This window comes from Pseudomicrostroma glucosiphilum (genome assembly GCF_003144135.1).
Source record: "Pseudomicrostroma glucosiphilum strain MCA 4718 unplaced genomic scaffold BCV69scaffold_3, whole genome shotgun sequence".
In the NCBI taxonomy this organism is placed as follows: Eukaryota; Fungi; Basidiomycota; class Exobasidiomycetes; order Microstromatales; family Microstromataceae; genus Microstroma; species Microstroma glucosiphilum.
In genome coordinates, this window is record NW_020289915.1 from 1,317,083 (window position 1) to 1,343,557 (window position 26,475).

Here is a 26,475-nt window from a genome sequence, read left to right on the forward strand (position 1 = left end):
CACCAACAGCAGCAACCTCGACTGACTTCAGCTCGACTTGCCCCTTTGTCGTCGTCGTCGTCGTCGTCTTCCTCGTCGTCTGCTTTCCCTCAGCGATCTTACGCTTCTAGGCCGAGCTACCCAGTCGACCCTCGACCTCAGTCTCAGCAGTATCAGAGCTTTTCCATCTATCCTCAGGCCTCTACTTCCTCCGGCACTCGCTCTTCTCGCTACCAGCAGCCAGCCCACTCGCACTCCATGTCGTGCCTACTCACCAACAAGGACAACAGTCGTTCCGGCTTCAGCCTCGAAGGAGAGGACAGCAAGACGCAAGAGTTCCTCAGCACCTTCACCCTCTCCAACATGTCGTCTGGTGATGCCGGCTTCCCTGGCTGGGAACACCACCGCGCCGAGAACGAGGACCTCTACACCTCGCCTCTGTTCACCGACACTTCGCCATGCCTGACCGACAACAGCTCCTTTGAGCCCAACTCGTGCGACACGAGTCCACTGCTGGCCAACGATCTGGATGCTTCTGCGAGTGAAGTGGCTCACATGCCCCTCTTCGGTGACATGACCCTGTTCAGTCCTTACCAAGCTACAGAAGTGTCGTTTGAGAGGGCGGGCGCGACTGCTTCGACGGCGCTGTCTCCCAACTTCTCGCTCTTCCCCGATGTGCACGCTCCTCCCTCGCCTCCTCGAGGTCAGATGGCCTTCAACCCAGCTGCGACCGAACCGGCAGAAGATTCGGCTACCATGCTACTGCGAGCTCTGCAGGGCATTGCCAACACGCACGCTCAAGCCCAGCAGGCTCAGCCTCCCGTCCACTCTGCCTCTCCCAAGCTACTCACCGGCGACGGTGGATTGGACAGCAGCAGCAGCACCGTCGATGCTACCCGACTCGCCAAGCCTCCTCTTCAGCACTCTGCCACTGCCCCTGTGTTCAGCCGACACAGTTGCTCCTTTGACGGCGGCAGCAGTACGGAAGGATGTCAGGACGACTCCAGTGTGACGACAGCTGCTCCTGCGTGCACGAAGCGAGGCGTCAAGCGTCGACTACGAGTCGACGACCTCCTGCCCCTCGACGCTCCCATCCAAACCCGCAACTACCTCGGGCCCTCGTCGACGTCGCGCAAGGACTGGGTTCCACCCTCGGACGTCGATGCTGGACCGAGTGCCGAGGAGCTGGCTGCGATCCAAGCCGAGAGCGACCCGCTCAAGGCCAAGCGTCTGAGCAACACCCTTGCCGCTAGACGATCTCGTCACCGCAAGGCTGCCGAGCGTGCCGAGTTCCTCGCGAGGATCAAGGAGCTAGAGGACGAGGTGAGCAGTTGGAAGCGCAGGTGCGAGAGGGCTGAGAGGGAGAGAGATGAGCTGCTGGGTGCTGCGCGCCCTGAGCAGGAAGAAGAAGATGAGAGCGAGGAAGAGCAGTGAGGGGCGAAAATGCCCGCTGCTGCTACTGCTGCTCTCTGTTGTCGTCGTCGCCCCAGTGTGCGACGCTCAACACACCCCAAAAGGAGGAGAAGGATCTAAAGAGGTATGTGAAAACGTCATCTCTGCAAGTCTCTTTCTCCCCGCCATCACCGTCGACCATGGACGGGATGTAGTTTCTTATCCGTATCCGTATCCGTACCCCTATCAGTCTCGCTTTCCCTTTTCCCTTCCGTATCCTCTTTTCTGGCTCTTCCAGGCTGTTTACGCTACTCCGAATCGTCTCTCTGCGCTCCCTTTGCTTATCACACTCGCTACCGCTACCGCTCGCTCGTGATGCGCCCTTTCCTTCTTTCTTTCACTATACTACACTTTCCTCGAAGTGAACTTTTTGAATAAACTCTTTTGACTTGAACTGTTGAACTGTACTGTATAGACTACACACATATAGACTGAGAGCGGTCTTGTGAAGATTGGGCATGAGCATGTTCAGTCGGATCTCGGGTCTCGGTCTTGGTCTCGATCTACCGGAAGATGCGCTCGAAGCGCTCTCGTCCATCGAGCCCGAGCGAGGTGCGGGGCGAGTCCGTATCGACATCCTCGTCTGCTCCTGCTCCTCTGCCCACAGCTCCTCCTCCACTGACCGCTCCTGCGTCGCCCCCAGTCCCACCCTCTCCAGCTCCAGCACCAGCACCAAGCACACCAAACATTTCCCAACTCAAGACGCCCAATTTTTCCAAATTGGCAACGAGGTCGTGCATGGCCAAGAGGTAGGAATGTAAAAGAATCGTGTCCGTAGTGGTACTGCTGATACTCCCACTCCCACTCCGTCCACTGTCGTCGGTCTGCCGAGGATTGTTCTCTTTCTTCTTCTTCTCCGTCGACGTCGATGTCGATAGAGGACCTCTCCTAGCGATGCGCAGGGGTAAGTTGCGCACTTTTCCTAGGAGAGCCTGACGGGAGCGCTCGGCTGGGGGAAGATAAGGAGGGAGAGGAGTCTTGAGGGTTGAGGAGGTTGCGAGGAGATGGAAGAAGAGCTGGAGGTGCGCGTGTAAGGGTGTGTGTACGGTGCAAGGCGTTTGTCAGTTGGAGAAAAGCGAGGAGAATTTGGAAGTCACACGTCACCCTTACCACTCACCAGTACATTTCCTACCATCTCCCTCCTCTCCACATTACAAGGCACGATCCAACCTTGTCTCACCCTCCTCCATTCCTCCCGACTGATTATACATCGCATACTATGCAGCTTATCCAACACGTCCGTACAAGCCGTCAGGTACTCGCGGTATTGCCGTATCGGAAAAGGACCCTTTAGACGGGGCTCGTGTCGAGTTTGGGCCAGGAGAGACTCGAGACGGACGAGCTGAAACTGGATGTGGAGCTCCAGGGACTGAAAGAGGGGAGTGGGGAAAGAAGAGTCGTGGGCTGTCGAGAAGAAGATGGTAGGGGAGTACTCCTCCAGGAGGGGCTGGGATTCCAACTGGGAGGGAGCTGTGGGGCGACGCGATACTGAGCGACCTCTTTCTTGCAGGTGAGGGTCCTCGGAGGAGTACGCGATGACCAGGCATTGGTACAACCAGGAGAGCTTGAAAAGAAGACTGCGCGTTCGCAGAGGGGAAGGAGCCATCGAGTCAGTGGTCCTCTCGCCCAGTGGTACACGAGGCCTGCCACTCACTCGGACAGGCCATTGGCAAGCTCCCGCCTGGCTTCATTCGGCCACAGTAAGTGGTTCAAAATCGTAGCCCACACTACACCAATGATGACCGCGACGGTCCTCTCGAAGGCGACTGACTCTACCTCGACGTTGGTCTTGCGGAGATTGTACGAGTAGACTAGTGGAGCAAGGCAGGGGAAGAGATCGCGAGATCAGTCAAGGGGGCGCGCAGCCGCCACTGCACGTTCATTCGCTCTACTCACGACAAGTCAGATTGAAGGTCAAGAGGACGAAGCGACCGCTCGATGCCAGGTGAGGCTTGCCGACAATGTACTGGAAGCAAGGGATAGAGAAGATGGCTCCAAAAAATGGTAGTACGACATTGTTGTCCTCGAACAGCCAGTAGCCGGCTGCCGCCACCACGGCTCCGAATATGGTGCCTGCACAACAGGACGCCGATGGCCGAAGAGCTTGTCAAAAGCCGCCAACTGACCTCCTGGCCCCTCTCACTACTCACCAATGATTCTGTGCAGGCTCATCTGGTTGCTCTGCCCCACCGTCGGACTCAGCACGACCATGAAGGACACGAGGGCCCACTGTCCCTTGTACTCCACAAAAGTCGGCCTCGTCTCTGCCATGAAGGCCGGAGCGGCCAAGATTGCACATCCAAATCCCGTCTTGATGGCAAATTTCACGTCTCGCTGTTTGAAGAATTCCCCGAAGGACCAGAGCTTGTAGGAGAGGCGTTGCGCTCGATCTCTTGCTACGGGCGTGTGAGCCGTGGAGGGTGTGTGTCTCTGGTTCGCTGGAAAAGTGACTGGTGCAGGGACAGGTTTATGGGTTTCCCGGAACGGCAGTCGCATTGCACGTCTAAGTCGATCGAATGCGAATAGACCTGTCAGCCACTGAGTCCAGGTCTGCGCTCGAATCTCTTTGGCCCTTTCAGAGAGCAGCCGCATGATCTTGACCAGTCCCGTCAATTCCTGAGCCAGCTCTTCGAGATTGAAGACGAAGAAGAAGACGACCACGATGGACTCGTCATTCTCCGTGGGCCCATTCCTGGCGGAGTCGATCATCGATGCTAGCGGAGAAGCATCGTCACTCGTTGGCTCGATGGTTGACATTGTCTTCAGAGCTGCCACCTGCTCGTGCCGAAAGCGACGCACGGCGGCAATGAGGTCCGCTTCTAGCTCCTCAAAGGCTTCGAGTGTGGCATCTTTCCTCGTAGCGCCCTCCAGTGCCTGCAAAGACTGCGAGCAAGTGAATACCAAGCTGCGCATATGAGGCCCAATGGCGTTGAGAAAGGGCTTGAAAGAGGGACTCGCGTCACTCGAGTCTTCCTCTCGCTGATTCTTCTCCAGTGTCTCGTGTTGAGTGGCACAACTGCTCCTCAGGCCCTGAAGATGCCCGCCAAGGCGATTCAGACTGTCGACGGCTTCTTGCATCAACTTCACACGACCCCTTATCCGTGGATCAAAGGGGGCTTCGTACCTCGCTTCACCCAGATTCTTTTGCATCGAAGTGTATGCTGAGTGATGCGCGGCGATGGCTGCCCGTACTCTGGAGGAGCGGATGTGGATGTTGGCATGGTCTTCCAGAAGGAAGGTCCGTGTCAGGATCCTCAGCAGGGTGGAATAAGCATCCAGTACCCGCGAGACGTCGTTGTGCAGATTGGTCGTTGCACTCTGCGGCCAGACGGTAAAGCAGACGAGATTCGCAACGAGTGTGCCGGCAAAGATGACTAGTGTCACCTGCCAGACCTTGTCCGTCTCAAATTCGCCCAAGTGCACTGCGCCCTCCTTGACCACGACGGTGAACGTCGAGACGTAGATCAGCGAGCAGGCCGTATTGAAGGTCGGCTTGCCCATCTTGACTTTGGCATATCCTACCAATGCCATGCCTCCCGCAAGAAAGACAAAGACAGAGATGAGATTGCTGAGGTGTGGATGACCGAGGTCATGAAGTTTGACTGCCGCGAGCATGCTGACAAAGGTAAGGCTCATGGAGAAGAGGAAAGCACCCATTGCAAAGATGTCTGCCTCGATCATGCTACCGAATGTACGTGCTGGGTGGAAGTATACGGCGACCGTGGCGATCATGTGGAGATTGCCAAAAGGAACGAGGTCGTCGTGGTCGTGGCTGGGGAGGAGGTGCGCCATAAAGGTCGATATTTGTGGCGAGTATGTGAAGAGGGAGGCTAGGAAGTATGCAACGACGCACTTGGTAACGCCTTTTGTGAGGGGCGAGGGATGCGAGAGCTTCGAGTAGGTAGATGACCATAAGCGACTCAACGTCGCTGAGCCTGCCGTCGCTGAGCCAGTCCGATTACCGCCAAGAAGGTGTATCCTGGGACCTGCAGGCTGACCCTCCGTTTCTTTCTCTTCGTCTTCTGAGTCGCTATCACTATCACTCTCGCTGTCCAGCAGGTCCTTTGTGTCGGTGTAGGCCAGTGGATTCTCCCCGCGAGGTATATGAGCAGGATTGCCATCTATCAGGCTTTCCGGCTCTTCCATCACCACTGGTGCAGACATATTGACGGTCTGACTGATGGAGGACCCCGCAGCATGGATGCCGCTCTCGCCAGCTGCGACTGACTGGCTTTCCCCTGGCGTGCCGTACACCGACCTGCGTGCCTTCCCTGCAGGCTGACCCTGCCAATAGTGAGCCAGTGGGGTCCACGATCTCATCGGTCCTTCCTCTGCCTTTTTTGCCGCATCAGACTCGGCGTTTGTGCTCTCTCTCCTGCTGTTCCGTGCTCTCCTCCTGCCACTGCCCGGCAGAAAGTCGCCCAGCCCCTCACTGTCCACCCACCCCGCACTGGCATCGCTCTCGGCGGCAGCACGGCGGTTGCGTCTGCGTGCCTCGCGGTCGGTCTTGGCTGAGCGGAGAGCAGAGGTAGCATTGACGCTGGTACGGAGATGAGACCAGAGGTGGCTGGACGGGTGTTCAGCCTGGCCATTGCGAGGTAGTGAGCGTGAGCGAGGCGCAGCAACGAGGGGCGAGGAGAGCCACTGGTTCAGCGTCTCCTCGGTCTGGGTGTGTGGGCGCGCAGAGCTGGGGCCCGCTTGGTCACGGGGTTCCCTGCCACCGTCGTCATCCTCGTTGTGAAAGGTCGAGTACGACGCTGCCATCAGGTACGATGCCCCGGTGGATTGATGGTCCAGGGATGGTATGTGTATGCGGTATGCTGCTGCAGGCGGAAAGGGGCGCCTTTGTGTTGCTCTGGGCGGAGCTGCACCTGATTCATCTCCACACTGCCGCGCCTGGCTCCCTGGTCATCGTCCCCGTTGCTCCTCCATACCAACACCAACACACCATCAGTCTCACAGCGAAAGGATTTTTCGACCCTCACTCTGCCTGCCTCTCCGCAGTCATGGCGCATGTATCTCTTCCTCTGGGTGGCGCATCCCCCAGCAGTCGGCGCAGCGAGGAGATTGGTCGTGGGCAGATCTTCGACTCTTCCGCCTTCAGCAACACCGTGACCAATGCCTCATCCTCTAATGGTGGCAGCAGCCTCCCCAGCTGGTCCACAACGCGCTCACAGTACCATCTACCCCAGTCTGAAGTCCTCAAGGGACTCGCCAACAGATTCGTACATTCCACTTCATACCTCTACCTCTATGCCTCAATGGCATTTGCTAGCTTGCTGACGGTGGTCATGAGTCTCATGACCGACTGTCCAGGGACGATGTTCTACGTCGTGGAAATGCTGGTGAATGTTGTATTGGTCGTGGAGGTGGGAGTGAGATTTGTTGCCTTTGGAAGAGTGAGTAGCAGTGGGGTCAGCAGAGCAATTGTTCCACTGCAGCCCTTGCTGACTCTCATATGACTCCGCCTCTATCACCCTTCCCTCGCAGCAATTCTGGCACTCCACCTTCAACATCCTCGACCTCTTTCTCGTCTTCCTCTGCACCCTCACCCTCCTCATCATCTTCTTTTCCCACGACTGCTCTCCCTACAATCGCGGATCTTCCAAGGAAGGTCGAGGCGGCAGGCAAGGCAAGGGTGAAGAGCTCCTCGACTCATTCCTCTTGATCTTTAGGAATGGCATGCAGCTCGTGCGGTTGCTGGCTGTGGTGCGGCGTAGCGGCAAGAATGCCATGTCGAGGCCATCCAGAATCGACCTCGACCCTGCTAGTGTAGGCAGGAGAGGCGGAGCTGGTGGTGGTGGGGGGCTCGGTCTAGGCGGGAGTGGGTCGAGACCGGGCAATGACTTTTCTCTGGACATCGATTTAGAGGATGATGCAGAGGCTACACGAAGTCGGATGAGGGATGGAGGTGATTGGATGGCCGGACGAGGTGGGAAGAAGAGAGGACCGGAGCATCAAGGTCTGATGCAGCAGGATGACGAGGATGATGATGAGCTGTAGCTACTCAGGTGGGGGAAAATAGACATGCCATTCATGACATCGTATGCCAAATGAGGCTCGCGCATACGTGAGATGACGATGAGTCTTATAAAAGCAAGCAGGCAGACATTACAATTCGTCATGCGAGTGGCCACTGGCAGGCTTCTCCTCCTTGTCCTTCTCCTCGACGACCACTACTCCCCCGCCTTCCTTTTCACCCCCCACCCTCCTGGCCAATCTCTGCACCTCTTCATCCAATTCTGTCCACTCTGGAATTTGCCTCCTGGCACGATCCAGCTTTGCCTCGTGCGTCTTTGGGTTGGAGCAGAGGTCAATCGTCTTTGCCTTGTGCAACCAATCTGTTGAGCACCACGTCTCGCACCAAAGCCATTCCTGATCCAGAGTATGAATGGGAATATGATCCATGAGCACCTGGGGTAGGTCCTGATCTAGGTTGCTCAGCGAGTGAGGGTCGGCAGAGAGGGCGTGGTACTGCTCTCGCAGCACGTCGCCAGCAGTGATGGAGCGGAAGCGCTTCAGATCCACAACGTAGAGAGCAGAGATGTGGTAGGGCCTGCCACGGAGGAAATCTTTCCAGTAGCCCGTCTTCCAGAAGCGGTACCCCTCCATGTCGTCCGAGTCATCCCCCATGGGAGGGAACCCGTACGGCGAGCCCTGCAGGTCGATCTCCGTCAGCTCTTTGAGATCAGTGCGGACGACTTGGTCCGAGTCTACGAAGATGACCTTGTCCAGGTCGAGAGGGAAGAGGACGTCGAGGAAGAGGATCTTGTATCCCCAAATCGTGCGCTGCTTCTCCCGCTGGGCCCGTAACCAATGAGGCCAAGCGTAGGTCACCATCTCATACTGAAAGCCGTACTCTTTCGCCAAGTGAGGGATGAACTCCTTGAATGAGGGCGAGAGGAAGTTCTCGATGAACCAGAACTTGGTGGTGGAATTAGTATGCCGGAGCACGGACAGGATCATGATGTACGTCATGCGCTCGTACAGATGGCCAGAAGCGACCGTGAAAATGTTCAGCTCCGCTTGGTTGCTCTTCTTGAGCTCGGGAGTAGCAGCTGTACTGGCGGCCTTCTTCAGATTATCAAAAAACGACTTGGCTGCCGTGAGGGGCTTGACTCCCTTCTTGAGGTCTTTAGCCCCGGCGATTGGCTCGATCAGGTTCTCCTTCTCTTTTCCCGGCCGCTTCTTCACAGTAGGGTAGATTGTCAGACCTTGTAGGGTATCTAGTGTGATCGAGTCGCCAGTGACTTCCACCCCGGGACTATCCCAGCCCAAGTTCCCCACACTCTTCATCTCGTACAGCTCGTCGCCCTTGCCCGGCCTGATGCTCAGACTGTATAGACCGGGTCTTGCTCGGAATTGGAAGTAGGCAAGGTTCGCGGTGACGATAGTGTCGAGCGTTTGAGATCCGTCAGGAGTTTGGAGTAGAAGCTGGAGACCGGCGGGAATGTTGTTTGTGAGCACTTCACGAGCGTGCCCCTCGATGAGGATTTGCTTCAAGTCGTACACTGCCAAGACTCCTGCTTCTCGACCGTCCTCGGGTACATCTCGAAGCAGTATGTTGTCGAGATCGTACACTGCCTCTGATGCCATTGTCAGCCACGCTGGCGGAGCCTCGAGTCCCATAGTCAGAACTGCATCTTGCGGCAAGTCATTGAAAGAGAGGGTAGGAGCAATTTCTTGACCAGCGTCGTCAAACGCGAGAGCCTTCGGTGCGCTGAAGCGGTAGAATCTCTTCAGAGGCATCTCGCTCGAGGTGTGCTGCGGATTCATGATCACTTCGAGGTGAACGTCGGGTAGGCTGCTCAGAAGACGGAAGATCGATGCCCACCTCTGCGTTCTTTCAGCGAGAGGGTTGACGATTGCCTGGAAGCGAAGGCGCGCAGTAGACCTATTTCCGACTTCGAATAAGCAGTGCTTCGCTGGAATGCCCTCGAAGCTGTTGACTCTCACGATGACGGGTGGAACGAACATATTCCGCTTGGACTCGTCAAGATAGTAGTAGAGGCCGAGCACTGATGCGATATCTGCGATTGCAGTGGCAGCTTCGTCTCGTGACAGGAGGCTCAATTTCTCGACAGCGCTCGCCGGCAGACTATCGAGCACTGGCTCGATTCTCTTGAACTTCTCGCTGTGCAGCAAGGCCTCTATGTCCGTCTTCTTGATAGTCCCCAAGTCGACACCAGAGAGGAGTCGACCGTTGACGACCAGAGCTGCTTCGCCGGGCGCGACACCGAAAGCGCGAGCTATCGCGGGCCCTGTCTCTTTCCAAAAGTCGTCAGCCTCCTTGGAGCCTTCTAGATTCCAAGCACGAGCTTTAAAGGCATTGAAGGAAGACGCCGCGCCAGTTCTGTCATCTTGTTGCTGCCCTGACTGCGGAGTAGCGGAACCGTCTAAGTCGTTGTAGACTCGACCAGCCCGATCGAGGTTGGAGTGTGTGGATGCCAGCTCTTTGACTACCTCAGCAAATTCGTCAGCACTAGTCTTGTCGAGCACTTGCGCTTTGATCGCCTGACCGATAAAGGACGAAAGACGAAGGCCGGGTCCAGAGGCATCCTGTCCATCATTGGAAGGCAGGTGGACAAAGCCGAGCCTGAAGGACTTGTCGGTCCTTAACATCGAAAGAGCGCCCTGCAGGACTTGCTGAGTAGGCGCAGTGTCAAGGTCTGCTACGATCCACACAGTTGCGTTGATCTTCGCATCTCCCTGCGGAGTCAGAAAGGTCTGTAGAGGCAAGCGAGTGGAGTCTTCAAGTGACCTCCTGACCTTCCCCAAATCGACTGCCTTCGCTTTTGGACCGATTATCTCACCCTGCTCGTCGACAGGCGGAAAGACGAGATTGCTCCGCCCTCTGAACACCCCAGGCTGATCGTAGAAGTGATTGCCCAAGTCCACGCTCTCTGGCATCTCGCCCATGTAGATCGCACGCTGCAGCGATTGAGTAGTGATGGACACCAGCTGCATGATGAGCTGGAAGACGTTCGGCCCGATAAAGGGGTAGTACTGGCCGTTGAAGAACATGTGGCCATCGCGGTCGTCTGCCATTGTGAGTCGAAGACGTTCAATGTAGTCCCTAGCGGGCTGTTCGCGAGCGTCGGGCGTGGTGCTGATCTCTGTGGGGCCTAGGCGGGATGCAGGGTTGATCTTGTTGATGACTTCCGTGAATGCTGCCCTTGCCTGAGTGATAGTCACAAAAACATCTGGCTCCTCTTCTTCGAGGACTTCATCTTCGTACGGATTCTGTGGCTTCTTGGGCGGCTTTGGAGGCCCAGCGAGTGCTTCGAAGTACCGACAGCCTCCCTTGATGCCGAAACGCTCAAAGAGATGCCAATACAGTCGAGCGATGCCCGTCGCTGTAGGGAGTCAAGCAGGGTCAGTACGGCCTAGACAGGTGAGTCGCACTTTGGTGTCAAATTGTCTGCGACTCACCATCACTTTCAGGACCCTCCTCCAGTCCTCCAGGAACGAAGCCCCAGTGTAGTGGAATACGAGCCGTTCCGATCAGAGGGCACAGATGATCCGTCAAGAAGCGATTGGCCCTCTTGCTTCTCAAGTCGAAGACCCAGATGATGTTGAAGACGTTCCTCCGGATCTGGGGAAATTGTCCCGGCATGACCTGCCTAAGCAGAGTCCTCAACGAAGGAGAGTAGGGACGAAACTCGCTGTCTTTTTCCACGTCGTTCCACCAGGTGATTGGACCATCGCGAACGTCATCGATCGTCTGAAGATCTGCGTCGCCTCGAGCCTTGGCTTGTTGCAGTAGCTCACGCCGCTCGATGCGATCACTGGAGTCGAACAAGCTTTTGCGCTCGGCTCCGGGTGCCTGGGCTTTGCCAGTCGTCTGATTGGACAGGATCGTCACAGCCTCTTCCGGAGTAAGGCGCAAGGGCCCAGACATCAGTGAATCCACCAGCTCCCTCTCTGAACGGAGTAGCTTGACGAGGCTCTGAGGAGGTACCTCGCTCTCGGTGATGGGTCGGCCGTTGACCCAAAAGTCGCTCGCACCAGGACGGAAGACCCTAGAGGTCAAGTAACTGAACTCTGCATCTAGATCTTGTGGTAGCGTAACGCCTCCTCTGGCTAGATCCTGCACATGTAGAGGAAAGTCGTGAGTGAGCTGCTCAAGAGCTCTGAGCGGGTCCGACGAGGCCAGGACGACTTGAGCCGCCTGCAGGCCTAGATAGTCGATCTCCTCGGGAGACAATGACGACGTGTTCGCTACTCTGCTGATATTGACCAACAGCTGCTTCTGTAGCCATTCGCGGTCTTCCAGCTGCTTTTGGCTGCTCGCATCCCGAGCGGAGCCTTCCAACGAAGGTGCGCCGCTGGCATGTTTGAGCTTCCTGTCATCGATCACTAAGTAGTCCACCTTTTTAAGATCGAGCGCCCCACCGTAGCCGGCTAGGTAGCCACTTGTGAGCGCTGGTGCTGCAGCTCTTTCAGCAGGATGAGGCGGCTTCCATCGAATGACGTATCTAAAGGGCGCTTGCTCAGTCACCGCGTTGCGCAGTATCCGGTGGAGCTGATCGAAGTTGCTGCTGATGGGATTGCCGTACAGCACAGCGGTGGGAATAGTCGCTGCAGCTTCCCTTGACTGCACCACGTGATCGAATGGGTAGGTCGCCACCTTCTGAATCTCAATTCGATCAGCAGAGCTCTTCAGTGACACTTTCAGCTCTTCGGCTGTGCAGACGACCTCGCCATACCAGTCTACCCAGCTGTCGCACTTGCTCCTAATTTCGTCCCCTTCTGCTCCCCCTCTGCTTGCCCATCTGTCTTCCGAGCCAGACGTCTCCGCTAGCTGAAAGAAGGCTGCGACCTTTGCAGACTCAGAGTGGAGTGCTAAGCTCATCTTCCAGTTCTGCCGAGCTCCCTCATCCTTCAGGAGGCCTAGAGAGTCAAGGGCGGTCTGTGCTGCCTCGTAGACATCCTTGGCAGAGCCGCCAGCGAGTGCAGCATGATATGCTTCATTCGTCGTGAGCTCGACGAGGAAAGGGTGAAATGCAGCTGCGTCTTCTGTATGGACTGCCTCGAGGATCTCGAGCAGCAGAGGCGGAGACTGCCATGGTGCTCGGAGGCGAATGTTCACAGGCGGAGAGGAGGAGCTGGAGTCTGGAGATGCTGCAAAGGCGGCAGTCCCCAGGAATGCCAGAGGCAGAGCGAGTGCGGCTAACGAGCGCCGCAGAAGACGCAGCATGACTCAGAAAGCCTGCCCGATTGCCCAGGAAGTGAGGTGTATGGTGAGAATGAGTATATGACACGTAGCCGTCAGGAGGACAAGGAGGCGACTCGAGTCCAACGCAGCTCAACTTCTTCCAGCGGCGCACGGGGCGCAAACCACGCTTCCGCATCGCCGACGAGACGAGGAAGAAGATCGTACAAGAGCCGGCATACGAGGACATCTCACACACATGGGCTTTGCTGCGACGGGTATAATAGATAGGTGGAGCGAGATTGGACTCTCAAGGTGACAAGGGTTGGTCATGAGCGGGCAAGTGACGACTACTTTGACCCTCCCTCTACCTGAGCCGGCAAGGCCTTCGGAGATTTCAGCTTTCCTCTTCCTCCTCGCCTTCACTCTCCTCTTCTTCTCTCGGTCGAAATGTGAAGCCCTCGGCGCCAGGGGCTGCTTTCAGCTTCTTCTCTTCTCCATCCTTGCCAGCCTCGCCCTGGTCTTCCGCCCGCTTCCGCTTCGCGTCGGCTCCTGTACTTTTGCCGTTGGCCTCCGCCGATTGCAGCTTGGCCTTCTCTCGAGCCAACTTCTTCTTGTCCCGTTTTGCTCGATTCTTGTTCGTCTTGGCTTCGTCGGTCGCTGCTTGTTGAGCTTGAGAGATGAGGAAGGCCGAAGACGACTTTTCCTGCGGGGTCAGAGGGATGACGGGGACGACGAGGAGAGGATGCTTAGCAATTGAAAACTGTGTAGATCATTGCCGTACTCTATTCCACATTCCGCGTGTTCTACCTGCGCACTGAACATCACCACTCACCTTGGCAGCCTTCTCCTCCAGCAGCTTGATCCTCTCATACTCCCTCCTTCTTGCATGCTTGTATACATGGAACTCTCCACTACCTGCTCCTGCGCTAGACCCAGAAACATTCTTCATCATCTCCCTCGGCGCTCTGAGGGTCTTCTCCTTGGGCCCGGAAGGCAGTCTGATTTCCCGGTCGGGATTGGCCAGAAGCTTCTCAAGGGCTAGAGCTTGCTGCTCCGCCGGCGTTAGCTTGTGTTTGGACTTTTGCACAGCGGGAGCCGGCGGGGGGGATGACGATGATGACGGACCTGCTTGAGATGACATGATGAGGGGATGCTAAGGCCGAGAATGTACAAGTCGAGTCAAGGCGTTGAAGAGGCAGGAGTGGAAGGATGACCGTCACTGTCTGAACCCTGGGCCCACTGAGCGGAAGGAGCGGCGGATCGGGCCATCGGCTCCGCTCCGCTCCGAGTCATTTTTGACTCGAAGGTCGTCTGTGCAGTGAGAGACTCCTGTTCTTCTCATCTTCCTACTTGAGCCATCACACCTTCAAATACGCCTCGCCTCATACCGCTGCTCATCTGCTGCTCATCGTCTCACAATGGCGACGACGAACAGCGACGGAACAGTCACCGGGGCCACGGACGCTGCCGCACCCAGCGCCAGCGCCGCCTTCCCATCACACAACCTCACCGCCCACTTCTCCTTCCCCGAAGAAGAGAAGAAGGTACTTCAATACTGGCGTGACACCGACGCCTTCAAGACTTCACTGAAGCAGTCGAGAGACGAGAAGCGTAAGCCCTTCTCATTCTACGATGGACCCCCTTTTGCGACCGGATTGCCTCATTACGGACATCTCCTCGCCGGTACCATCAAGGATGTGGTCACCCGCCACGCACATGCCACAGGCCACTATGTTGACCGAAGGTTTGGCTGGGACTGCCACGGTCTGCCAGTGGAGCATGAGATTGACAAGAAGCTTGGCATCACCGGCAAGCAAGACGTCATGGATATGGGCATTGCAAAGTACAATGCTGAATGCCGGGCCATCGTCATGAGATATTCAGAAGAATGGAAGGCCACCGTAGAGAGGATGGGTAGGTGGATCGACTTCGATGGTGGATACAAGACCATGGACATCTCCTTCATGGAGACCGTCTGGTGGGTCTTTGGTCAGCTCTACAAGAAGGACCTAGTGTATCGGGGCATGAGGGTCATGCCTTACTCGACCGGCTGCACTACGCCCCTCAGCAACTTTGAGGCCGGTCAGGATTACAGAGATGTGCCCGATCCAGCCATTACAGTCAGCTTCCCGGTCACATCTCCTTCGGAAGAGACAGGAGCATCTCTTCTTGCATGGACGACTACACCCTGGACGCTTCCCTCTAATCTCGGACTCTGTGTTCACCCCGATTTCACATACATTAAAATCAAGGATGAAGCATCCGGTAACCTCTACTGGCTCCACGAGAAGCTCCTCACCACTCTGTACAAAGACTCCAAGAAGGCCAAGTGGACACAGCTAGACTCGAAGAAGGGATCTCAGCTCAAGGGCTGGAAGTACGAGCCTCTCTTCGACTACTTTGTCAAGGAATATGGGGACAAGGCTTTCCGGGTTCTCAACGACACCTACGTCACCTCAGACTCGGGAACAGGTATCGTTCACCAAGCGCCAGCTTTCGGTGACGACGATCACCGAGTCGCCATCGCAAACGGAATCGTTGGTCGAGATGAAGCCCCTCCTTGCCCCATCGACGAGTCTGGCAAGTTCACCGATGAGGTGCCTGAGTACAAGGGCCAGCACGTGAAGGAAGCTGACAAGCCTATTCAGAAGAAGCTCAAGGAGATGGGCCGTCTCATCGTGCAGAGCACTCTCACCCACTCGTACCCACACTGTTGGCGATCGGGAACACCTCTCATCTACAAGACCATCCCGTCCATCTTTGTGCGCGTGGAGCCCATCACTTCGAAGCTGACAGCTAATAACCAGCAAACGAGGTGGGTCCCTTCAGCCATTGGAGAAGGTCGATTTGGCAACTGGATCGCCAATGCTCGTGATTGGAACGTCAGCCGAAACAGGTACTGGGGCACTCCTTTGCCGCTCTGGGTCAGTGAAGACTGGGAGGAGATTGTGTGCGTATCATCGGTGGCCGAGCTCAAGGAGCTTTCCGGCGAGAAGGAAATCACGGATCTCCACCGAGAGTCCATCGACCACATCACCATCCCCTCCAAGAAGGGCAAGGGACAATTGAAGCGCGTGGAAGAGGTCTTCGACTGTTGGTTCGAATCAGGATCGATGCCCTATGCACAGGCTCACTATCCTTTCGAGAACAAAGAGCACTTTGAGGCCTCGTTCCCTGCCGACTTCGTCTCTGAAGGCCTCGATCAGACTCGAGGATGGTTCTACACTCTACTGATTCTTGCGACTCATCTCTTCGACACGGCTCCCTGGAAGAATTTGATCGTCTCTGGTATGATCCTGGCAGGTGACGGCAAGAAGATGTCCAAGAGTCTCAAAAACTACCCCGATCCTACGCTCGTGTTTGACAAATACGGAGCCGATGCAGTCAGGCTGTATCTTGTCAATTCTCCCGTCGTGCGGGCTGAGACACTGAGGTTCAAGGAGGAAGGTGTCAAGGAGACGCTGGCCCAAGTGTTCATCCCATGGTTGAACTCTTTCCGCTTCTTCCTAGGCTCGGTGCAGATGCTCGAGAAGGATCAAGGGGTCAAGTTCGTCTACCAAGAGCATGCCAAGAAGAGTGAGAATGTCATGGACCGCTGGATCCTTGCGCGCTGCCAGGGCCTCATCGAGTTCGTCAGGCAGGAGATGGATGCCTACCGTCTGTACACCGTTATGCCTCGGCTGACGGGCTTGGTCGATGAGCTGACCAACTGGTACATTCGTTTCAACCGCAAGAGGCTGAAGGGAGAGGGAGGTGTCGAGGACACGCTCTCGGCCCTCAACTCCCTCTTCGAGGCCCTCTACACACTTTGCAGGACCATGTCTTCTTTCACGCCCTTTTTCACCGAGAATCTCTACCAGGGTCTGCAGACGTTCATCCCACCCAACTCGGAGGCGAAGCAAGACACTCGCTCGATCCACTTCCTGCCCTTCCCCGATGTCAAGCAGGAGTACCTGGATCCCGTCATCCAGCGCCAATTTGCTGCTCTGCAGACGATCATCGAATTGACCCGCAACGTGCGCGAGAAGAACACGCTGCCTATCCGAGTGCCGCTGAAGGAACTCGTCGTCTTCCACTCTGACCGCCAGTACCTAGACGATGTCAATGCTCTCTCTTCTTACATTACCGAGGAGCTAAACGTGCGAGATCTAAGCTTGAGCCAAGACGAGGAGGCCTGTGGAGTGAGGTACGCTCTCCTGGCCGACTGGCCCGTCTTGGGCAAGAAGCTGCGCAAGGACTTGGGTAAAGTCAAGAAGGGTCTGGAGAAGGTGTCGAGTGCAGAGGCAAAGCAGTACCTCGAGACGGGCAGGATTGTCATCGAGGGTATTGAATTGGGCGAGGGTGATTTGAGGGTCGTGAGGGATGTGGACATTGAGGCTGCGACGAAGCATCGAGCGAGCGACGAGGCCGTCACCTGGCAGTCCAACACGGACGGCAAGGCGATTATCCTGTTGGACACTCTGGTGCGACCCAATCTGCAGGCCGAAGGTCTCGCTCGAGAACTGGTCAACCGCATCAATCGCGCTAGGAAGCGTGCCGGCTTCATCGCCACGGACGCCGTCGATGCGCTGTACAGCTTCGAGACGTCTGCGGGTGAGAATGTCGAGGCGCTGAGGAGTGCTTGGACCGAGTATGGCGATTATCTTGAGAAGAGTCTCAGGAGGCGACCCAGAGAAGAGGTCGAGGTGGATCAGAGGAAGGCGGAGCTGGAGGAGGAGACGGAGATCAATGACGTTGTTCTCAAGTTGAGGCTGGTCAAGGTGTAAGTGGGAGGTGTGCTTGTAGCTAGCTATCAGTCGCTGAGTCTAGAGAATACATTGCGAGCTCCGTCTGCTTCTGTTCTGCCTGTGTCCTTTGATATCGATGAGGGAAGCCTTGATCCCCTGCTCTGCCCTGCCCTGCCATGCACGACCTGCATCGACTCAAGGCGAACCGAGCGTGCGTCCCGGCTACTGATGAAATGGCGACGTGTGCAGCCAGGCGCAACCACTGGCAAAGGGCCAAGGGGCCCCGGCGCAGGGGCAGCATAGGCCTGCCTCCTGTCCAGCCCTGACTGCCGTTGGTGCCTGGAAATGCAAGAGTAATTCATCAAGCACATGACCCTTGACCTCGTCGTGTAGCATGCCACCTTCCACGTCGCTTCCATCATGAAGGTCATACCAACGTATGTAGATCAGCCCATCTGATTACCCTTCCACCCTTGTCCACATCCTCTACGGGGACTGAGCGTCGACAAGGGAGACAGTATGGACGACGCTCTCGACCCAGGGGCCACTGACGGACCGTCTACGCTACCTCACTCGCAAGCGCAGCGCCTAACAGTCTCACTCTCACGAGCAGCCACCGACCGATCAAGCTCAGCGCCTCCAGACATCGACGACCTTAGTCCTACCTCTCTGTCAGAAACGTCGCAAGGCGAACCCTCCGGCCATCCCGCGCGCACCATCCTCTCCTACCCATCACCCGACTTCCAGAGCAAGACGAACCAGAAGCCCTTTAGCCATAGTGCTGCCAAGAGAGAGTCGGTCATGGCACTGGGCAGTATCGCTGGTTTTCAAAAGTTTTACGCTAGGCAGGGGTTGTGAGTCAGGGTGGGCGGGGGGAGAGCAGATAGACACAAGAGGAGAAGTGAGGCTGATAGCTTTACTCTCTTTGGGGTTTTATACCAATAGGGCAGCGCCTAGCCCGCCAATGGCTACCAAAGGCGGGAGATTGGCGTTAGGACCTGCTGCCGCCGCTGCAAGAGGTGGGTCCTTACCTCCTCCATGCACCATAGACTCGGGCCATCAACAAGGCTCCTCAAACATTGGCGAGCAGTCCAGAGTAGTGAACCAATCTCAGAGAGGCGCTGAATCAAATATTGTGGAAGAGGCTCCTCGCTCTACGTGGAAGGGCAAGCTGTTCCCTGATGTCGCTAGACCTGTAGAAGCAGATTTGGAGGGCCTCAGGAAAGTGATGACTGCGTGTCTAGAGGTGACGTGAGTACCGTTCTACGACTGCGATCGGGAAGTTGTCGTCACCTGTCCACTCACACTTTTTCGCCCTCCCCCAGTCGTCAGCAGTGGCTTCTGACAGACCCAGTCACCGCCTCCAAATTGGCAGCTGGTCTCGACATTGCGGAGCTGGTAGCGACTAGCATCAAGACCGTCCGCGCTGTCCGTAGCTACTTCCTCGCCCTGCCTCCGCAGAGTCTTGTTTCACCTTCACGTCAGAAGAGCAGGTCGGCTTTCTCCCGACTCAGGAGACAGCAATCTTTCTGCCAGGAAGGAGCACAGCCCAAGCCCAGGGACAACTTCAAGCGACAGTCCATGAGCCACATTCTCACCCGACGAGCGTCTACCGTCCTTCTCAGCAGTGGCTTCGCAGCCCCTGGCGCTGAGAACTCACCATCAGGCAGGCGCAGCAGCAGTCGCGCACCCAGCAGCTTCTTGCCTTTTCAGACAGTGAGGAGGATGAGCTATGCCCCTACCGAGACGGGCAGGGGTGAAGACGTCGCATCTCGCAATTTGGCCCGAGATATCAAAAGCATCTTTGCCGCCACCGAAGCCATGGCACATTCTGCGTCTGGCAGAGCGAGCACAATGGACTTCCGTTCTGACCGTTCCGCCTCACCTGCGAGTTCCGACGACGAGGAAGGCACCAGCAATGCCTCCGCAGCTGATCCTCTGGTCCTGATTAGGGCAGTCGGGCTTGAAGTGCTGGGGATGCTCAAACAGCTGGAGGACAGAAACCGTGTTTCAGATGCTGCTGCTGGTGCAACGGGCGATGAGAAGGGCCACAGTCCAGGAGAAGGGGCCAAAATTGCTCAGTACCGTACAGACGTCAGTCTAGCTGCTCTGACCAAGGAGCGAGAAGTGGTGCGCACCTACGTAGTCGAGGTCGAGGCGATTCTGGATCGGCTGCCCTATGAGTCTCGAAAGCGGGAGCGAGGACAGAGAGCGGCATCATACAGCGGTGCGACTGAAGTGTCTGAAATGAAGGGCTTGCACCTCGGGGTTGAGGGTCACCCGAATCTTTTCGGGTACGCGCCCAAAGGCGACGACGATCACGTTTCTGACGGCAGTGAGGGAAACGACAATCTACCGAAGTGGGCTCGCACAGCTTACGACGAGGACAATTTGGGTGAGTTCTGATCATAATGAGCAGCTGCCATCACCGTACTGCTGGTTGAACAACTGTTGTCTTCCTGCTCCTCTCAGGACGAGCGCGTGCACTCCTCTGTGATGTGCTGCCGGGCGTCTATCCCGAATTGCGACCGACAGTGGAGAGTGACCAGCTCGCAGAAGCAACACACGAAGGGCTCTTGATGGCTCTCTCGGATGGTCAACTGCTCTGTCACGCCTTCAATGCTGCCCTACGCCGCTCCAGCAAGCCGTGGGGCTTTATACCCTCTGGGTCGATACACGATGTTAGGGCAGACGAGGATCACTGCATCCCCAGTCGTTCCCGCAGTGTCAATGCGTCGCACACGAGCTCTACGGGCCGCCACACGCCCAGTGAGATCGGCGAAGAGATGGACAGCACGACGAGCTCGTTGGGCGACATACATCGTAAGCCTGGCTGGACCTTTCGCCGGGTGGAGAATCTCAACAAGTTCACCGTGGCCATTGCCCTGCGCTACGGCATCAAGAGTGGACGTGTCAAAGACGGTGCTTCACAGCAACACTCAAACCTGGATGGAAATGTTCTTTCAGATCATCCTCTCATGTTCGACGCTGTCAAGGTCGTGAGGCAAGAGGGGGACTGGCAGGAGATGCTCAGGAGGGTGGTGGAGCAGTGGGCACTCAAAGTGGCAGAAGAGGAGCGCAACAGGTGATGGTTGAAACCACGACGCGGTGGTTCACAGTAGTCTGTACGTCTGCAATGATCTGAAGTACGTGCATGTGGCGCGGCTTATCTACGATCATGTGTCTGCCTGTCTCAGTCTTCCTACGAGTATCTTGTGGGGTGCAGGCAAAGGCCGTGGTGGGTGTGGGTGTCAGGTTGGGCGGTGTGCAGATGCCGCGCGCCTCTTCTTGGCTGGCGTGGCTGGCGGCCGAGGATGGCTGCATCCCGCCTGGAGAGCAACAGTGACAAATTCAAAATGGATCGACTGCCACTGCCGTCTCACCTCGTGTTGCCGCTGCCGATCCTACCCTTCTCCCCTCCCCTCTGCCTCTGCGTACCACGACCATCTCGAGGCATAAGCCCTTTGATCTCCATCCTACCTCTGCCATCACACACACACACTTTCTTGTGCAGTGCCTTCTTCAGCACCTTCCGGTCACTCGATTATCTTCCCCTTCCGGACTTGGCCCTCCCCCACTCGTCTTCATCTTCTGGGAAGAATCTGCATAGAGACTTACCCATTCCTTCACGCCTCGACCTCTGCCTTTGTCCCGGCAATCCTCATCCCTCTCACGTACATCTTATCGAGACGCAATCGACTACGCTACCGAAGCATCCCTATCAGCACCTGTCGGGATTCAGTCTAGATAGACTTTCCCCTCGGCATACCCTTCCGTCTCCACGCCTCACTCGACAATCGCGAGTGAAGGTCCCCTTTCAAGATGACGACCGATACGGCTTCCGCATCTACCTCTGCTGCCGATGAGGCCGCCTCGTCGCTGTCCTCGATGTCACTCAGCGGCAACCAGGACAATCCCACACCCCCTTCCCCCGTCTCTCGTGCGGCGACTGGCGGACCACCCCGGCCGTCAGGCCCTACATCGGCTCAAGGCCCATCCTCTTCTACCGCATCTGGAGGACCGCCGATGAGATCAGTCGGAGGAGGTGGGCCGCCTTCTCGGCCTGGAGGAGGACCACCGGGAGGAAGTGGTGGACCGATGAATGCACAGGAAAGGGCTCGGCAAATGGCGGGAACGAAGCTACCTCCTAGTCTACAGGCAAAGCTTGCTGCTGTGAGTAGAGGAGTTGATGGCTCGCACAGAGAACCAGGGCCGGCGAAGCTGACCGTTCATTGCTCGCTGTAACCCTTTACCATAGAATGCGGCTCGATCCTCATCCTCTACTCCCTCGGCCCCCAAGGAACTGCCCAGCTATCTCAAGTCGAATCAAAGAATAGATCCCTCCTCGTTGCTAGCTCGAGGTGGACCCAGTGGTGCACCCAGCATCGGCGGTGGAGCATTTCCACCTTCCACTGGACCAGGCATGAATGGTCTGGCCGCTCGTAGGGCAGGAGGATTTCCAGGAGGCGCAATGCCCGGCTTTCCTGGTGCAAACGGTAGTGGTCCCCCCGGCGGAGGTCTTGCGGGAAGGAGACCCAAGCCTGGTATGAAGTTGTCTGACATGGGCATCCCACCGCTCCAGTCGGGACCGTCTTCATCGGCGGCAGCGGATGGCGAGGCGGCGATGCGGTCAGCTGGTGGGACTGTCAGAGCAGCTCCTCCGGGACGACTGGCAAATGCTCCAAAGGGAGGGTCGATGGCTTCTGCCTTTGCAGACTTTGCAGACGTCTTGTGAGTCAGGCTTGGTGGATGAGGGTATTCCCTGAGCTTTGGACAAGGACGCTGACCCCTCGTGTTCCACCCCCTACCCTGCAGAGACCCCTCTGGTGCCCTCAACTTTGCTGGCAAGGCCGTTGTGCACGCCAAGGGAGTTGACTTTGGCAACGGCACCTCGTTCAAGATCAACATGGACGACCTCGAGCTACAAGATGTGCTCGGCAAGGGCGCCTACGGTGAAGTGCGGAAAGTCAAGCACACCAAGACGGGCGTGGAGATGGCAATGAAGGAGATTCGGCTCGAGCTAGACGCGGCCAAGCTCAACGCCATCATCATGGAGCTGGACATTCTACATCGAGCCGTCGCTCCGGAGATTGTGGAATTCTACGGAGCCTTCTTTGTGGAATCGTGCGTCTTTTACTGCATCGAGTTTATGGATGCTGGGTCTCTGGAGAATCTCTACGATGGACCCTCGTCTGTGCCGGAAGATGTCTTGGCACGAATGGTGCATCAGACGGTCAAGGGTTTGAACTTCCTCAAGGAGCACCTGCAGATCATGCACCGAGACGTCAAGCCTACAAATATTCTCGTGAATCGCAAGGGCGAGGTGAAGCTGTGCGACTTTGGCGTCAGTGGTCAGCTGGAAAAGTCGTTAGCAAAGACGAACATTGGTTGCCAGAGCTACATGGCTCCAGAGCGAATCAAGGGCGAGTCCCTGTCGATGCCCTCGACGTACACGGTGGCCTCCGACGTCTGGTCTCTTGGTCTGACCATTGTGGAGTGCACAATGGGCGTCTACCCTTACCCTCCCGAGACGTACTCGAACGTCTTTGCTCAACTGCAAGCGATTGTGCATGGCGATCCTCCACGCCTGCCAGACGACTATTCGGACGTTGCGCAAGACTTTGTCGCTGGCTGTCTGGAAAAGGTTCCTGAGCGGAGAGTTACGTACAGTCAGATGCTGCAGCACCCTTGGTTGGTGAATGACGAGGAGAGGGGAGCAGAGGGAGTGGATATGAAGGCTTGGGTGGAACAGGCGCTGGTGAGGAAGGCGGAGCGGAGGAAGGAGAATAGGGAGAAGGAGGCAGCCGTGCAGGCTCAGAGATGAGGTCGAAACGGGTAGTCCTCTCTGGGAGAGAAGGAAGAAAGGAGGAGCGGACTGGCACGACCGTCGCCGATGCGCTCGGGTTGGCCATACTAGATTGCTCGTCTCTTCCTTTGCTCCCCTCTTTCCACTGCTTCTGCGCATCCTCTACGTCTTTGGGGGTTCTGGGTTGCAACCAGTCACAATTGCTCTATCGAAGTCCTCGATCTCGCACATTCTTTCCTCTGTCCATCTATCCCTCCCTTCATCTGGCCATCTGTACAGGTACTCATCCACTCACTCACTCACTCATTTGCTCAATCAGAAGCCATGTCAGGTTTCCTTTCCCCATTCGTAAGACTCACGTCGCATGTCTGTTCTTCGTCCAGGTCCCCACTAGCTGACCCCACTAGCTCCTTTGCTTGCGTGCCTCTGCCAATGCCCATCCCTGCCAGTGGCCGTGTCCCTCTCTCACGCGCCTCATCCCGGTCCAAGGCCGTGTCCCTCGCCTCCCCTCTGCGCCGCGCCAGGCCCTTCCGCCTGCCTGCCTGCCTGCCTGCCTGCCTGCCTGCCCGCCCTGAGCCGCGCCCCCTCGTCCTTACCCCGCTTTGGATGGATGGCAGGCAGGCAAGGCAGGCGCCCCCGTTCCTCTGCTCCTCTGCCCGGACCGCACCTCTGAGGAAATCTCCACCCACCCACATCCGCACGCCGGCAAGGGGAGCGGGTGCGGGTGCGGGTGCGGGGGGGGCGCAGCGTTACTCTAGTTGAGTTTACCAATCAATCACTCATTCCTACCTTTACTAGAACTGATTCCTCCATTGTTCTTGACCATTGCAAGCGGTATAGCAAGGAGACTTGACAGCTTATCCAGCCACTCGCCGAGAGACAAAGTGGATCTACTTGCACTAGCCACCCACCCATCAAGACACTCTTGCGCTCCACATTCAAGGCCACTCACCACCACCACTACTACCACCACCACCACCACTACCACCACCACCACCACCACCATGTCCTCCTCTTCCTCTTCCTCTTCAGCCGCCCAGCCCATCTCCAAGGAGCGCCAGCGCATGCGCAGCGAAGCCGAAGAGGCCCTCGCAGCCAACCCGGACCTGAACTGTCCCGGCTTCGAGTCCTCTCGCGTCTTTGCCCTCCTGGATAAATGGATCCGTTCTCCCCCCGCAGGAGTCACCCGCAAAACTCTCCTCCGCAACGTCAATACCGTTTTCCAATTTGTGGTCCTACCTACGGAACCCATCGATGAGTCTAATCCTCGAACTAGGCCGACGAAGAAGAGTAGTGGAGGTGCTCTGAGGCCTGCTTTGTGGTACGTGGACCTCAAGAGGACGGCTGGGATCGCAAAGGGACATCCGCCAAAGGGGATCTTGGGAGTTAGGAAGAGGGCAGATGTGGTCATTGAGTGTAGTGAGTTGAACGGAGCATACAGCTCAAGGGAAAGTCAAGCGAAGCGAGGGGAGAAGCTGATGATTTAAACGTCACCCATCTTATTCCCCCTTCGTTGATAGCCGATCGAGACTTACTGCACATGGCACAGGGACAACAGCACCCCCAGAAGCTGTACAACGTCGGCAGGGTGAGTAGCGACGCAGCGAATCCAAAAGAGATGCGGTGTCCTGACCTCCCTCCACTCCCCCACTTACCCCCTTACCCCTCCAGATCAAGCTCAAGGGCGACATCGACCGCGCCCTTCGCATCGCCACTCTTCTCAACCAAGAGCGTTCCCGTCTATTTGGTGTTCCCCCCGCACCTACGCCCAGTGCAAATGAATCCCTAAAGGCTCCTCCTGGTGGAGTAGATGGAAATTGGCAGAGGGAAGGTAATGCAGAGGCTCATTTGGATTATGGAAGTGGTGCGCCGGCTCCTGTGCCTGATAGGGCAAAGCTTTGAGTGCGGGAAGGAGGGGCGGTCAGATGGAGCGCTGACGGCGAGGGGAGGATGGTCTGCAGAGCATACGTGAGAGGTTTTGTGATAGGCTGCGCTCATAGTGTCCATGGCGGTGGTTTCGAGACAATGACGATGGCATTTGCTTCTGTACATTCGCCCATCTGCATCTGCAAGATGTCCGCTATTCTCCCCTCCCCTCCCCTCCCCTCCCCTCCCGCCTTTGTCGCTCAGACCCCATCGGGCTTGGCCACCTTTCTCTTTTCCCTCGTGCCCGTAGCAGGATGCACCATCTCTTGCCAATTGAGCGGACGTAGTGCCCCTTCCACTCCCACGACGCCTGCACCTGCTGCTGTGGCTGCTGTGCCTGTCTGTTGAGACTCTCCAGAGGCCGAAACAGGGTTTGATAGACGACTGGGCAACAGTGCGCTGTTGCTCGAGGAAGGCAGGACGTCGGCTGGTGTAGAGACTGTGGCGAAGAGTACACCGAGCTCATTGGATGCTGTGCTGAGATAGTAAGAGCGCGAGTCGCCAAGGGAGATCTGGTGGAGCGGGGTGCAGCGCAGATGAAGAGGGAGACGGTCAGTACAGCTTCTCTCTCTCCCCCCCTGGCACCTCCTCTACTCCACGCTACTACTCACCACTCTTGCCCGCACTAGATCTCCCACACGGAAGCACTCTCCCATCTTGACCTTGTCCGTCTCTGTAAGACGGACATCCTGAGAGCGAATCACCCCGCTAAAGTCCAAACCTGCAGGGTCTTCCCCAGCTGCATGGTTTGCGCGACCAGAGGCGAGCGTCTGCGAGAGGCGCGTCGTGGAGCCGGCTTGCGCTGCGGATGTGGGTGCTGGAGTACTTGATGAATTGGACGAAGTAGAGGGCAAGACGAGGAGAATGGAGCAAGTGGCCTGCCGACTGGTGATCCGTGTCACTCTGCCCAGCACGACCGAGTCTGGCTCTGGTAAGCGGAGGTGCGGCGCTAGTGGTGTATCGACCCTTGCCTGTAGCGCAGCAGCCCCATTGGTGACAGTCCCGCTTCCTTGCCTGGTGTAGCTCTTGCTGCTCTTCGCAGATGCTGGTTTGAGGTAGGAGGGCTGACCGAGCAGAGAGGAGAGGAGGTATTCGCCGCGCGAGTAGACGCCAGTGGAAGAGGTGGTGGCTGCTGTGCTCGAGGGTGGAGGTGGGAGTGGCTGCCCGGGGAGGACGTAGGAGGTTGATGCTGCGGAGGAAGAGGAGGATGTGGATGCCATGCTGTGGAAGAGGGCGAGCAGAGGAGATTGTATGCGAACGACGGACGATGAACGATGGACGACGGACGAGGATGATGAAGCGATGGCTGGGATCTTCCGTCGGTGCCAGTGCAAGATTTCTCTTTCCGCTCCTCGAGTGGAGAGTTGCTCAGAGGCCACAGATGAGAAAATGCACGCACGCATTCAGTTGGGCCTGGCTTGGCTTGG

The 26,475-nt window shown here is 56.9% G+C and overlaps 10 protein-coding genes across 10 annotated transcripts; 6 read left to right on the forward strand and 4 right to left on the reverse strand.

Annotated features, from left to right (window-relative positions):
• Positions 1 to 342: 342 nt before the first annotated feature.
• On the forward strand, positions 343 to 1,413 carry BCV69DRAFT_286838 (hypothetical protein; the record flags this gene model as incomplete). The annotated part of the gene is made up of 1 exon (XM_025493536.1): positions 343 to 1,413. The coding sequence occupies one exon, from the start codon at positions 343 to 345 to the stop codon at positions 1,411 to 1,413; it is 1,071 nt and encodes a 356-aa protein (XP_025349743.1).
• A 689-nt stretch (positions 1,414 to 2,102) lies between these two features.
• On the reverse strand, positions 2,103 to 6,230 carry BCV69DRAFT_257516 (hypothetical protein; the record flags this gene model as incomplete). Its single annotated transcript, XM_025490629.1, has 6 exons — positions 3,582 to 6,230; positions 3,328 to 3,504; positions 3,086 to 3,242; positions 2,549 to 3,008; positions 2,296 to 2,447; positions 2,103 to 2,214 (listed from the first exon to the last, which is right to left on the reverse strand). Coding segments are annotated over exons 1-6 (3,672 nt in total), but the record flags the coding sequence as incomplete, so codon positions are not given.
• Positions 6,231 to 6,329: 99 nt separating this feature from the next.
• On the forward strand, positions 6,330 to 7,827 carry BCV69DRAFT_281569 (hypothetical protein). Its single transcript, XM_025492026.1, has 2 exons — positions 6,330 to 6,830; positions 6,922 to 7,827. The coding sequence occupies exons 1-2, from the start codon at positions 6,438 to 6,440 to the stop codon at positions 7,432 to 7,434; spliced, it is 906 nt and encodes a 301-aa protein (XP_025349745.1). The 5' UTR covers positions 6,330 to 6,437; the 3' UTR covers positions 7,435 to 7,827.
• On the reverse strand, positions 7,299 to 12,693 carry BCV69DRAFT_311378 (hypothetical protein). Its single transcript, XM_025494857.1, has 2 exons — positions 10,864 to 12,693; positions 7,299 to 10,787 (listed from the first exon to the last, which is right to left on the reverse strand). The coding sequence occupies exons 1-2, from the start codon at positions 12,629 to 12,631 to the stop codon at positions 7,543 to 7,545; spliced, it is 5,013 nt and encodes a 1,670-aa protein (XP_025349746.1). The 5' UTR covers positions 12,632 to 12,693; the 3' UTR covers positions 7,299 to 7,542.
• Positions 12,694 to 12,852: 159 nt separating this feature from the next.
• Positions 12,853 to 13,798, reverse strand: BCV69DRAFT_281571 (DUF1168-domain-containing protein). The gene is made up of 2 exons (XM_025492027.1): positions 13,422 to 13,798; positions 12,853 to 13,292 (listed from the first exon to the last, which is right to left on the reverse strand). Exons 1-2 carry the CDS (start codon positions 13,728 to 13,730, stop codon positions 12,984 to 12,986), a joined length of 618 nt encoding a protein of 205 aa, XP_025349747.1. The 5' UTR covers positions 13,731 to 13,798; the 3' UTR covers positions 12,853 to 12,983.
• A 142-nt stretch (positions 13,799 to 13,940) lies between these two features.
• BCV69DRAFT_281573 (hypothetical protein) lies at positions 13,941 to 17,420 on the forward strand. Its single transcript, XM_025492028.1, has one exon. The coding sequence runs from the start codon at positions 14,008 to 14,010 to the stop codon at positions 17,353 to 17,355; it is 3,348 nt and encodes a 1,115-aa protein (XP_025349748.1). The 5' UTR covers positions 13,941 to 14,007; the 3' UTR covers positions 17,356 to 17,420.
• Positions 17,421 to 17,687: 267 nt separating this feature from the next.
• On the forward strand, positions 17,688 to 20,572 carry BCV69DRAFT_281574 (hypothetical protein). Its single transcript, XM_025492029.1, has 4 exons — positions 17,688 to 18,170; positions 18,262 to 18,567; positions 18,642 to 19,711; positions 19,789 to 20,572. Exons 1-4 carry the CDS (start codon positions 17,836 to 17,838, stop codon positions 20,403 to 20,405), a joined length of 2,328 nt encoding a protein of 775 aa, XP_025349749.1. The 5' UTR covers positions 17,688 to 17,835; the 3' UTR covers positions 20,406 to 20,572.
• Positions 20,573 to 20,697: 125 nt separating this feature from the next.
• BCV69DRAFT_281575 (kinase-like protein) lies at positions 20,698 to 23,466 on the forward strand. Its single transcript, XM_025492030.1, has 3 exons — positions 20,698 to 21,489; positions 21,575 to 22,047; positions 22,132 to 23,466. The coding sequence occupies exons 1-3, from the start codon at positions 21,139 to 21,141 to the stop codon at positions 23,138 to 23,140; spliced, it is 1,833 nt and encodes a 610-aa protein (XP_025349750.1). The 5' UTR covers positions 20,698 to 21,138; the 3' UTR covers positions 23,141 to 23,466.
• Positions 23,467 to 23,890: 424 nt separating this feature from the next.
• On the forward strand, positions 23,891 to 25,098 carry BCV69DRAFT_281576 (hypothetical protein). The gene is made up of 3 exons (XM_025492031.1): positions 23,891 to 24,541; positions 24,643 to 24,710; positions 24,794 to 25,098. Exons 1-3 carry the CDS (start codon positions 24,127 to 24,129, stop codon positions 25,022 to 25,024), a joined length of 714 nt encoding a protein of 237 aa, XP_025349751.1. The 5' UTR covers positions 23,891 to 24,126; the 3' UTR covers positions 25,025 to 25,098.
• Positions 25,099 to 25,209: 111 nt separating this feature from the next.
• Positions 25,210 to 26,387, reverse strand: BCV69DRAFT_257534 (hypothetical protein). The gene is made up of 2 exons (XM_025490630.1): positions 25,660 to 26,387; positions 25,210 to 25,560 (listed from the first exon to the last, which is right to left on the reverse strand). The coding sequence occupies exons 1-2, from the start codon at positions 26,266 to 26,268 to the stop codon at positions 25,249 to 25,251; spliced, it is 921 nt and encodes a 306-aa protein (XP_025349752.1). The 5' UTR covers positions 26,269 to 26,387; the 3' UTR covers positions 25,210 to 25,248.
• Positions 26,388 to 26,475: the final 88 nt, after the last annotated feature.